Raw genomic sequence first — 12,056 nt, 5'->3', positions numbered from 1 at the left:
ATGCACGGGGAGTAGCCAGCACTGGGTGACCAGGGGCGCGTGACCAGGGGGCGGCGACTGGGTGGGCTGAGTAGGGGTTGTGTTCCGAATTGCCGCGGGCCTTGCGCGCGGGCCTTCTGAGCCCGCTGGGTTCGGACCTCCGGTGAGACTGTGGGGAGCGTGTCGAAGACCTTGCAGCTGGTGTCCCGGCAACGCGTGGGGTGGCGGGGCCAGGTGCGCCCCTCCCCCAGCCGACCGGAAGCGGGCGGCCGCGGGGCATTGTGGGCACTGTGGTCCCCCAGCCCTTACCGCGGAGGCCGCGAGCGTGCAGGTATTGGGGCTGCGTGGTCCGAGAAGGTCGTGAGGGTGCGGGCCGGGCTGCAGGGAGCTCGCGGCGGTCACACGCTCCCAATGCCGGAGTGCGCGCGCAGGCTGGGCTTTGGGGCTCGGAGAAAGTACTAGGTGCAGGAGCTGCGGATGCTGGGGTGGGCGCGGGGACACGAGCAGGGGGCTCCTGGTCCCGGGATGGGGTTGGGCGCGGGGGCGCTGGAGATGAGTGCGGGGGCAGTGAGTCCCACGTGCAGCCATGTCCCACGTGGCAATCCCGGCGCACTCTCCGAGCCTCTGTCACCTTAGGCGCGGGCTCCAGGCAAGAGAGGGAGCCGGGCTACGCGTCTGGTTTCCAGCCAAGCCATTGTCGTTTCCTGCGCCCGGAGTCTGTAGGTGTGAACAACTTCCCCTTGGAGCAGCTCCTGGCGCGGTTGGAGCTGGGCGCTGGAGAGTGTCCAGGGCCCTGGGACACTCTGCACCTCTCCGGAAGGCATGCTTTTCCCCCACCTGTGCTGGAGAGCCTCGGGAGTGACCATCACACGTGTGTTCATGGGATTCCTCGCCACTCGGGTGTCCGGGCTGCAGGTCTCAGAAGGCCAGCGGGAATCTGGAAGCAGTTGTCTTCCAGGCCACCCACAGCATTCGGGTGCCATAGTCCTTGGCGCTCCCTGCTGGGCCCCCCTCCCCACTGCTGCTGCTGCTGCTAAGTCGCTTCAGTCGTGTCCGACTCTGTGCGACCCCATAGATGGCAGCTCACCAGGCTCCCCCTTCCCTGGGATTCTCCAGGCAAGAACACTGGAGTGGGTTGTCATTTCCTTCTCCAATGCATGAAACTGAAAAGAAAGTGAAGTCACTCAGTCGTGTCCGACTCTTAGCGACCCCAGGGACTGCAGCCTCCCAGGCTCCTCCGTCCATAGGATTTTCCAGGCAAGAGTACTGGAGTGGGATGCCATTGCCTTCTCCGCCTTCCCCACTAGCCCAGACCGAATCAGCAGAACTGCCTCCCCCTGCAGGTTTGGGAGCCAGGTGCCCAGGCCCGCGGGATTCGGGTGGGCAGCCCACCCAGCGGCCCCTGCTGGACTGCCAGAACTCACGCTGCCAGGATGCTTACTTTCAGAGGGGGCGTCAGTGGGTTTAATGACCCCAAGTTACAGCTATCTGTGCTAGGCAAAGATGACCAGCATGTCCAGGGGGTTTTCAGCTTGTGGGTTTGATGTCCACAGTAGGGATGGCCAGACGGTTTTCCGTTTTACTCTTTGGAACACAAACTGTCATGTGATCTGGAGGGTACAAGGCTTTTCTCTGTTCAGTGAGCAGATGGCAGCCTGAGACAGTGGTGGCTCTCCTGAAGTGCCAGATGAGAGCCGTGGTGTTTGGTTTGTCTTGGCCTTGGGTCTTCAGCCTTCCCAGTTGCTGGGAGCACAGAACTGGGGGGAGCAGGTGGGAGCATGGGTTGTCCAAAGGGGCCTTCCAGGGTGATGGTCAGGACCTTCTCCTGAAGGTCATTGTCCTCCCTGCAGCCTGCCCAGGTGCGAGGCAGTGCTTCCTTCAGCGGCCCACCTGCCCCCTTGCCCTGAGCTCAGGCACTTCCCTTGCCCTGGGTGCCCTGTTTCTGTGGCCGTCAGTACATGACGGGTCCCTCCAACTCTCCTTCCCAGGCTCGAGTGTTTGGAAGAGGACTTTAATCTTAGCCATGGCAGTGCCCTTATGTGAATCGAATAAATGAACAGGGTGGGTAATCCTTGAGGACCCCAAGATTGCCAGGAACACACGCAGTGCCCGGCCCCCCGGGGAGAGCCCAGCTCTGCATCCACTCTTTCTTCTGCACCCCTGCCCCGGCCCCTCACAGGGGTCCTATGCTCTGGTGTGGCCGCCTGTGCTCCGTGGATGGGCCCAAGCCCTCCCCGTGACCCTGCAGTCCAGCTGTGGGCGCATGCGCTGGCTGCCCTCCGCCTGCTTTGGAATCTTTGGGAAGTGCGTGGGGTGGTGCATGGGGGGGACCATGTTCCAAAATGGCCCAGCCTCCTGGCCCCTCCAGTGCAAATCAGTGCCATTGCTTATGGCCCTGGGTGGTGGTCTCACAGTGGCCAGGACGCCAGCCCCTCGAGCCTAGCACTCTCTCTTCGGTGAGGCCTGTGATGAGTGACAGGTCAGCCTGCCTCGAGGCCCGCTCCCACAGCTCTGACCTGGGTGCCTCTGCAAGGCCTCTTACGTGGGGAGTCACCAGAGGTGCTGGGACAGGACAGGCTGGGACTGTGATTCCCACCCCCCAAAGTTGGAGGAGGGCCTCGTGTGGGTGGAAGGGGCAGATCTTTAAGCGACACTCAGGAGAAAACATAAAGCAGAAATGAAAATGACCATTTTTGGAGGGAACCCCACAGGGTCCAGGACCTTCTGAGCTTTCCGGTCTTCCCTGCTGCTTCTGCTCCCCTGCCAGGGGGAGGAGTGGGGGTGGGGGGCAGACGGGGCTGGGCTCCAGGGTCACTGGGCCGTCCACCGGGCAGCAGATGTTTCTTAGGACAGGTGGCTGCCTTTGTCTGGGGTGGGCATCTTGGCTCAAGTCCCTGACACTGGGGCACAGAGAAACACAGAGGCAGCCTGGGTCCCTCCTTCTAGAGTGGTCAGTGGACCTCCCTGACCTCCCCAGCACCCCAGTCCAGATGAGAAGGCTGCTTGCTTTCTGCCACCCCAGGGGGGAGCAGGCCTCAGGTTGTGCCTATGGCGCCTTGAGCAGCTTGTGCAGAGGCAGGTAGATGGGAGGGAGACCAACCAGTAGGCCGCAGCCCAGGGGAACGAGGCATAGGTGACCCTGGGCCCTCCTCATCCTGTGGTCCAGGAGCTGAGGAACCCAGGCTTTTCTCACTGGCTGGCTGAAGGTGAGGGACTCCAACAGCGAGCTCAGCCTCCCCAGATTGCAGGGATGGGGTGGGCTGGAGGGGACCAGCTGGTGGGATACTCCTAGAGACCCCATGTAAACCCCGGGGGTCTGCAGACCTGCCCCCAAGCCCCTCACCAACTCCCTGGCCATCACAGATGTGGACTCTACTCTTGCAGATCTGTGCTGCTGGGGAGGGCAGTGGTCCACCACTGTGTTGTGACCCTGAGAACTCTTGGGACCCTCAGGGCTGGGTGCTGGGGTGTCTGAGCACTGGGGGTTGTGGTGCTGGCCTCAGATACTGGGGGTGGAGCTGTCGTCAGCTCCTGTTGTTTGGGAGTGCTGGGGGAGGAGGGGGTAGGGAGGCGTGTCAGGGAGCAGAGTCCTGCCAGCCCCAGGCCTACTGACAGGCTCTTACTCTCAGGGACTCTCAGAAGCACCGCCTCAGGCTTCAGAAGCTGTGGGAGTCCAGGAAGTAGAAATGAAGAAGCCGGTGTGCTCTGGAGTCTGAGATTTCTGCCCTGGGATTCAGGATTCGGGGGTGGCACCAGGTAGGGAATCTCTGTCATCTCTGGAGACAACACTTTTCAGAACAGGGGCCCCTGAGCCCCTGGGGACAGGGAGCATGGGGGCTCCTGAGCTCTTGAGCCTGTAGGGGCTGGGAGCATGGTGGCCTGTGGGAGCCTGCTCCCGGGGAACATGGGACAGAGAGTGTGGGAACCTGCTCCTGGGAGCCCTGTGCTTTTAAGTTCTTGGTTGTTCACCCCATGCTGGGTGCTCAGCTGAGTGAGGGTCTCTGTTTTCCTGGCACTCAGGCAGCAGTAGCCCAGGAGTCGGGAGAGAGCTGGAGGGGAGTCCTAGGGCTGGAGTAGGGGCTGTGTGTGCCCGCCTTAAACAGAGTCTTTCTGCTGGAGCCATTTGGCCTGTGTGCTCTGTGGGAAGCCACATCTCCCGGGGGCTTCTGGCCCCCTTTCTTGGCTGGTGTTTCACTTAGCTCTTGAGAAGGCTGGGACCAGGTCCTAGGACCCAGTAACCCCCAGGTCGCTGCTGCCCCTCCTTGTAGCCTCACAAAGAAACCCACCAACCCTGGCTTCTCCAGGGAGTTACTGCTGTGACACCCCTGCCCCATTTTCCATGAGTCACAGAAAAGAGGAAGAAGAAACCTGCTCATCAGACCATAGCTCCCTTGCTGAGCATGGCCCAGGCCTGCCCCGGGAGGTGGGAGGGGTCTTACTCTGCCCCCATCACAGACCCCTGTGCTGTTCCCCGGGTGTGTGCCTGGCCTGCTGGAGGGGCTGTGTGCCCAGCAGGGCCTCTTCCTACCCCTTCCTCTTGGCTGTCTCGGGACTGCTCTTCTGCTGTGCCTGGCACGTGGACATGCCTGGTGCTGTGACATTGAGACTCCAGCCGCAGAAGCAGTCATCAGACCTTGCGGTGGGAGGTCTGGCAGAGGGGTCGCATCTGCCTCAGGCCTCTGGGGCAGGGCACAGGGGTCCTGCCGGCCCACTGGCCCTCAGCGGGCCGCACTGTGAGCGCATGACTGGAGCCTGGGGTTCCTGGGGACCTGGATCTTAAATTGCATTTACTTTCAGTTATTTAGCACTTATGGGCCCCATGTGATTCCCGCCACTCTATGGATCTGAGGCCCTGGAGCCCCCAGAAGTGGTGACACCCCAGCCTGGGTGGGCCTGGTATCTGGATGGTCACAAGCTCCAGGTTGGGGGCACAGGGTTGGGGCTGGGGGCCCCTTCCTCCGTGTGATGTGAGTTCTGGTTGAATGACTGGTGTGGTGGGGAGCCCGTCACCACAGAGTTTTGGGGGGAGGCGGTTGCAGTTGTCTGCTGAGCCACCCTGACTCTAGCTTCCCCTTCAGGTGCAACGTCCTGTCCACTTCCTGGCGGCATGGCGCTCTCTGGCCCAGAGGTGGAAAAGCAGATGCCGGCAGAGCCCCAGCCTGGCCGTGAGCAGCAGTCCTGGTGGTGCCTGGTGTTCTTCCTCTGCTTCTATGGCTTCATGGCCCAGATGCGGCCTGGGGAGAGCTTCATCACGCCTTACCTCCTGGGCCCCGACAAGAACTTCACGCGGACGCAGGCACGTTGGGTGCGCATGCGGGTGGGACGGGCTGGAGCACAGGGGCTGGATGGCTGCAGGCGCTGGCAGCCACCAGTCCCTATGGGGTGGTGGCAGGTCTGGTGGAGGGGTCGTGCCCGCCATGGGCCTCTGGGGCAGAGCCCAGGGGCCTCGTCTGCCTGCCCACCCATCTGTAGAGCCCTTGCTTCCAGCAGAGGCCTGTTTGGGGAGAGGGATTACAGAAGGAATTTGACTTTTGTTCAGCAACAAGGACAAAGGATCCCGTTGGAACCTGACTAATAAGCTTATACCCCATGGGAGTCTTGCGTCAGACACAGTAAAAGCAGCAGCAGGCAATGTCCCCGCCTGTTTCCGTCTCCATAAAATAAAGCAAATCAAGAGGACTCAGAGTTCCTTGGTTGATGAAGCACATGGTCAGGGTCTGTTCACCACCCCTCCTCGTCCTCCCTTAGGACCACCTGCCACCCCAGAACCTGACCCCAACGCCGTCTGTCCCCTGAAGGGTGACCTTGGCCTCCACGCCCCCTGCCGCTGGTGCTGGACCCCACTGGGTCCCATGGGGATCTCCCACCTGATTTTTTTCAGGGAGCTCCTGCCTTTTCCTGGTCCAGGGCTTGGCCCCCATCCCTCAGTGACACCAGGATTAAGCCATATGGAACTGCCGTGCACACGAGCCTGCCCCCTCAAAGTAGCCCTCTTGGAAAATAGATACACCCGTGTGCCCCAGCGTCATGCATGGGCTCAAAGCCATGTGTGTGTGAGGGCTCCAACCCCACGGCCAGAGGGGTGACTTCCCAGGTGAGTCGGGTGGGGGCCCTTGCCTCCTTCCAGCACTGGGTGTAACATGTCCTCCATTCACTGACTGGCCAGTTCCCCGGATGCCCCTCTGTTCTGCAAGGGCCCGTAGTCCACTGCCAAGATGACTTAGGAGTGAGCCCCTGTGGGACGTGCCATTAAAATAACTATAAGGAAAATCTCTGTAGGAAACTCCCACTTGCCGGCCCTCTCAGGTCACAAGTTAGCTCTTAAGTAGTAGGTTCCAGAAATTAAGCCGCCCACCAGGCCTTGGATGTGACCCGAGATCGGCAGAGGCCTGTTCGGGGAGAGCCCGGCGGGTCTGTGGCCACAGTCACTTCTCCCACACAGATACAGGCTAATACTACCCAACTCACACCCAGGGCCTCAAACCACCAAGAACCCCCTCCCCTGCCTTGCTCCAAGGGTCTCTGAGGCCTCCAGCTCATCCCGTCCCCCAGGGGAAACGCTGCTGTAGTCGCTTCGCATCTACCCTCTGCAGTGCGAGGCCGGGCCCTGACTCCGTTTCATCAGCACCTACCACGTGCTGTTGAGTTTGTGCCCATCTGATAGACAAGGGCTTGCTGCCGGGCTTGGATTTCCCTGATTTCTGCTGTGGCGTCTCGTGTTCCTGGCTGTCCCCAAGCCTGGCCTTGCCAGCTTCCCCCTCTGCGGGCGTCTGCCTTCCTGTGCCTGGTAGGCTTCTGGTACTGGGGGGCCCAGTGTCTGCTGTCCACCAGCTTCCTCCCTGCTTGCCGCGTCCTCTGGGCCGCAGTTTCACTGTGAACTCAGCCCCATTCTTCCCGGTTTACGCTGAGTGTTGCCTGCACACACATCCGGTACCCTCCCTTCTCCCTCCCCCCACCCCACCCCCACTCCCGGCTGCCCTTTGGTTCATGAAGCACTTCCTGGCAGGTACAAGGTTTGCTTTGCACCTTGGGGCCTGTGACTCCTCTGCACCTGAGCTGCCTGGGTTGGGTCCTGCAGCCCCCACCCCACCTCCATGATGAGCCCGGCCCAGGACGTTTCACATAGTAGTCCTTGCTGGCCCGCGGCTGACCCTGCCTGTCACTGGTGTGACAGCCCCTGTCCTGCCCTCGCTCCCTGCGCCCCTCTGGGTGCAGCCAGGTGTAGGCTGTTGACTCCACTCTTCTTGGAATTCTGGTCACCTATGGCCTGGCTCTGCCCTGCGCCCCTTGTCCCACGGTCCTCAGAGCCCATGGCATCCTGTCCTTGTCCTGCCTGCCATGGCGCCCCGGCTAAGCCTCCTGATGGCTGCCCTGAGGCCACCCGGATCCTGGTGTGGGCATGGCTTCCTCATCCTGCCTGTCAGTCTGGATCTAGCCTGTCCACACCGAGGTGCTGGGAACGTGGCCCAGCAACACTGGCTGGACCAGGATGAGGCGGCCCTCATGCCACCTGCCTCAGGGACTCCATGGGTGCCATGCTTCCTGCAGTTTCCAAATATGTCATGGGTCTGTCCCCTGGCCTACGTGCCTGCTCAGCTGGAGAAGGCGGATCCGGGGCCTGGGCAGCGGTGAGGGGACAAGGAAGAATGGCTGGCCTCCCGCAGCTCTGACCCTACGGCCCCGCAGCTGTGCAAGCTGCCTGCCAAGAGGGCTCGACCACTAACTGAGGGGTTGTTTGATGTTCCCGGAATTTTCCATAAACAAGGCTCTGACCCTGTAGCCCGCCCCCATGGCTCTGGGACCAGCACTGGTTTTTCAGCACCCCTGAGAAAAGACTTGCACGAAGACTGTCTTGGACTGTCCCAAGGCTCCAGTGCTCAGTACTGGGTAGCTTCCAGCGGATGGGGAGCCCTGGAGGCAGTGGGTGTGTGGCCAGCGTGGGGTCCCGAGCACAGACTGAGAAGCAGTGCTGAGGCCTAGCCAGTTAGGCTGCAGATTCTGGGTGGACAGACATGACGGCTGCAGAAAACCATGGGTGAGCCTCCAGGAAGCAGTGGGCTCAGCTGGGCCCCGCGGGCTGACCTGGGCTCAGCTCTGGGCCCTTGGTGCATCTGTGAAGTGGGCCTTGGTGTTAGCAGGTGGTCAGGTACAGTCAGGGTTAGCGCCCTGAGTTGGGGGGGAACCAAGGGAGGCCGAAGCCTCTGAGAGCCCAACAAGGCCAGAGGCTTACCTGTTGCTGCCCCTGGCTGGTCTGAGCCATGGCTAGGCCCTGGAAGGGTCAGTTGGGGTCAGGTGGAACTCCTGGGAGGGTCATTTGGGGTCAGATGAAGCCCCTGGGAGGGTCAGGTGGGGTCATTTGGATTCCTGTAGGGAGACCACCTGCTAAACACCCAGTTGGGCCTCGGGAGAGGCTCCGAGCACAGGCTGCTTCCCGTGTGCATCCCCCAGGAAAGGGCGGCGGGGCCAAAGACTTGGGTCTCTCAAAAGCTGGGACCTCTTCCTAGGGGGCAGGCCCAGGGTGGCCCTTCCTGGGCAGTGGGAGGACATCTGGCTCGCATCCCAAGGGGGTCTGTGGCTGTGGCCTTGCCCTGCGTGCCCAGGAGGGAGTGTCCTGCTGCGTCAGCCCTGTCTGAGTGGAGAGCTGAATGGCCAAGGCCATGGAGAGCTCCCTTGGTGAAGCTGGGAGTCCTGGCTCCCATGGAGGCAGCTCCTAGTCCTGCCTGACAGGCGGGGGTGAGGGCCCAGCTTTGCTCTCCTGTGTGGCTGGTGCAGGGGTGGCTGCAGCATCCCCTGTGCCCTGGGACCGAGTGAGACCAGCCCGCTGAAGGCCTTCCTCGGCTGCTGGCAAGAGTGTAGATTAGAGTCAGCTCTGTTTTCTATATCGTTAGATTTAAGGTGAAATCCTCTCATGTTGTTATTTCATTAGAGACAAGCCTGGATCAACGTGGCTTAGCATGTAGTTACTGATTATTTTCAGCACTATTACCAACACTCTGCAGGTGTCCATACTAAACTGCTTCCTGAGGAGCACGCCCTTGGGGATGGGATCAGAGTGGAACACGTTTGGGGGTCTGGTTGTGCGTCTCTCTGTTTCCTCGGATGCCCTGGACAGCCCTAAGGGCTGCACCTGTTTGGAGGACAGTACTCGTCACGTAGTCCTGGTGGGGCACTGTGGTAAAGGGGCACAGGAGACGGGGTGACTTGGGGGTGCATGGGGTCCATGTGGGGCTCGCAGGTGCTAGGCCCAGCCCAGCAGACGTGACGGGCGCCCAGAGCAGCAGGGACCGTGCTCTGGGGCTGGGGGTCATGCATGTGCTGTCCCACAGGTCACCAACGAGATCACGCCGGTGCTGTCCTACTCGTACCTGGCCGTGCTGGTGCCCATCTTCCTGCTGACCGACTACCTCTGCTACAAGCCGGTGCTGCTGCTGCAGGGCCTGAGCTACGTGTCTGTGTGGCTCCTGCTGCTGTTTGGCTCGACCGTGCTGCACATGCAGTTCATGGAGTTCTTCTTCAGCATCACCATGGCTGCCCGCATCGCCTACTCCTCCTACATCTTCTCGCTCGTGCCCCCTGCACACTACCAGCGCATGGCCAGCTACTCACGGGCCTCGGTGCTGATGGGCGTCTTCACCAGCTCAGTGCTGGGCCAGCTGCTGGTCACCATGGGCAGGGTCCCCTTCTCCACGCTCAACTACATCTCGCTGGCCTTCCTCACCTTCAGCCTGGTGCTGGCGCTCTTCCTGAAGCGCCCCAAGCGCAGCCTCTTCTTCAACCGCGGAGCGCCCGTGCGTGCCGGGGCCGCACCCTCCGAGCTGCACCAGATGAACCCTGGCCCGGCGCAGGCCGTGGGCGCGAGGCCGGGCTGGCCGCCGGCCGCCTGGCGGGACTCGACGTTCGTGCGCATGCTCAGAGAGCTGGGCCGCGCGGTGCAGCTGCCGCAGCTGCGTCTCTGGTCTCTCTGGTGGGTCTTTAACTCCGCCGGCTACTACCTGATCGTCTACTACGTGCACATCCTGTGGAACGTGGTCAACCCCACCACGGACACCACCAGGGTCTACAACGGCGGGGCGGACGCCGCCTCCACGCTGCTAGGTACGCCCCGCCCCATGGGGCGGCGACCGTGACCACCGGGATGGCCGTGACGCGACTTGTCTCCCCAGGTGCCCTCACCTCCTTCGCTGCGGGCTTCGTGAGGATCCGCTGGGCGCTGTGGGCCAGGCTGGTCATCGCGGTGGTGACGGTGCTGCAGGCAGGGCTGGTGTTCCTCATGTATAAGACCAACGACATTTGGTTGTGCTACGCGGCCTTTGTGCTCTTCCGCGGCTCCTACCAGTTCCTGGTGCCCATCGCCACGTGAGTCGGGCTGGGGCTGGCAGGTGGCCTTAGAAACTGGAAGTGGCCGGGGGAGGGGGGTGCGGGGCGGTGGGTGGCTGGAGGGCCATGGACGGTATGTAGCAGAAGGCCTCCTTCCAGAAGGTTCCATGGGGAGCAGCAGGGTATGTACTGCTCATGTTGGAGCGTGAGCCCCAGGTACTTTTAGCCAGGAGCCCCCTTGCCAATAGCATGCCCTGTCCCAGCTGCTAGGACCCTAAGGCTGGGGAGGAGTCCGGCCTGTGTGGGTGTCCCCTGTGCGCCCCCCTTGAGCCTCTGGTGTCCACACAGATTGGACCTCTGAAGTCCTTCCTGCCTTCTGGCGCTGAGGTCCTGTCATGGGTGATTCTGAGGCCACTCCTGTCCTCTCCCGCTTCTGGGCAGGGTGGCTCACGGCAGCAACTGGGTGACCCAGCTGGCCTTCTGCCCAAAGGAGACCTTCTCTGATGCCCTTGCGTTCCTCACACCCCTGGCGATGCTCCTGGACCTGCCCGGGGATGTCCCAAAAGCTGTCTGCTGACTCACTGTGCCTTCCAGAACCTTCCCCGGCCATGTCCTGCTGGGTTGACTCCTGACCCCTCAGTGCACCCTCTGAACCAGACCTCTCCCACCGTGTGTTCACCCAAGACACACGTTTTCACACCACACATGTGGCACAAAACACATACTCAACATCTGTACCTGGCAGGTGGCCTGTCATTGTCCCCAGCTGTTTGGCTCCAGTTCCCCTCTGCGTTCCGTCTCCCCTGGGGCACCTCCGTCCTGACGTGGACCGTCCACTCCGGTCACACCCATGTGAGAACATCTGCCCCTGCCTTGTGTTGAGCTTGGATGGTGTCCTCAGACTCCTGCCCCTCTGCAGCCCGCACCCCTGCCCACGGCATGGTGGCCTGGCTCCCCTGCTCCATCTCACAATCCCGCTGCACGTCAGACCCGTACCTGCCCTGGTCTGTAGGAGGAAGCCCGGATCAGACCTGGTCCTTTCCTTTCCTAGGCCAGTGCTGCCCAGGCGCCCAGACCACACCCCTGCCCTGCTGGCACGGTTTATGCTCCGCTGCCCTCCTGCCCCTGTGGCCATGGCTGCCTTCCCCAACTGCCTGTGGACGTGGCCCCAGGCCTGGCCTCCCACACAAGCGGGACGCTGCCTCCTCCCGTCCTGACCTGCTCTCAGCCTGTAAGCGCCCCCCCTTTCCTGCCACCGTCAGCATTGTGGAGAGGGCGCCAGGGCCCTTGGTGTCTTCCCCTCACTTGTCTCAGGACACCTAGTGTCTTGTGCGTCAGTTGTAAAAACCATGGTTTTTGTGGCAGAAAGATCAAATACGATGCAGAAAAGGTCAAATATGAGACACAAAGGTGAGAAGGAGACAGCAGACCGCGCCCCCTGCCCAACCCTGAGGCCTCGTGGCTGACATGTGGGTGTCAGGCTGCCGGCGTCATCGCTCCCCCACCTCATAAACCTGAGGCTCCGTGTCCAGAGGGCATTGGTTTTGGTCTTCCTGGTGACAAGGCCACCGTCTCCAGTATCTCCCTGAGACGCCTGGCTCAGAAGCCTCACCCTCTCACCTACATTTTTCTTCTGAAGTTCTGATAATGGCCTCAGGTGGTTCTGGAAGTGGGCCAGCTGGGTCAGAGTTCACATGCTTTAGGAAAGGGTTTAAGAGATGCTGCAGACACAGCCAGGCGTTGCGGGGCGGCCTGTGGGC

At 61.7% G+C, this 12,056-nt stretch overlaps 1 protein-coding gene across 6 annotated transcripts in view; it reads left to right on the top strand.

Annotated features, from left to right (window-relative positions):
• The first annotated feature begins 266 nt into the window (after positions 1–266).
• The window catches only part of SLC19A1 (solute carrier family 19 member 1), a 32,331-nt gene continuing 20,541 nt past the window's right edge, over positions 267–12,056 (top strand). For 2 of the 6 annotated variants that reach the window (XM_042237864.2, XM_042237858.2), the window contains exons 1-5: positions 267–310; positions 3,609–3,735; positions 5,058–5,284; positions 9,306–10,074; positions 10,143–10,335. In XM_042237864.2, coding sequence (XP_042093798.1) covers positions 5,087–5,284; positions 9,306–10,074; positions 10,143–10,335 — 1,160 coding nt within the window. In that variant the 5' untranslated portion in view covers positions 267–310; positions 3,609–3,735; positions 5,058–5,086. Of the gene's footprint in view, positions 311–3,608; positions 3,736–5,057; positions 6,074–9,305; positions 10,075–10,142; positions 10,336–11,347; positions 11,528–12,056 lie in introns of all 6 variants that reach the window. The other 4 variants (XM_042237879.2, XM_027961185.3, XM_042237869.2 and 1 more) reach the window with 4 other exon arrangements.

The sequence above is a fragment of the Ovis aries genome, chromosome 1, assembly GCF_016772045.2.
Source record: "Ovis aries strain OAR_USU_Benz2616 breed Rambouillet chromosome 1, ARS-UI_Ramb_v3.0, whole genome shotgun sequence".
Lineage (NCBI taxonomy): Eukaryota > Metazoa > Chordata > Mammalia > Artiodactyla > Bovidae > Ovis > Ovis aries.
Note: the sequence above shows the minus strand (reverse complement) of the source record. Positions and strands in the feature narration are given on the sequence as shown.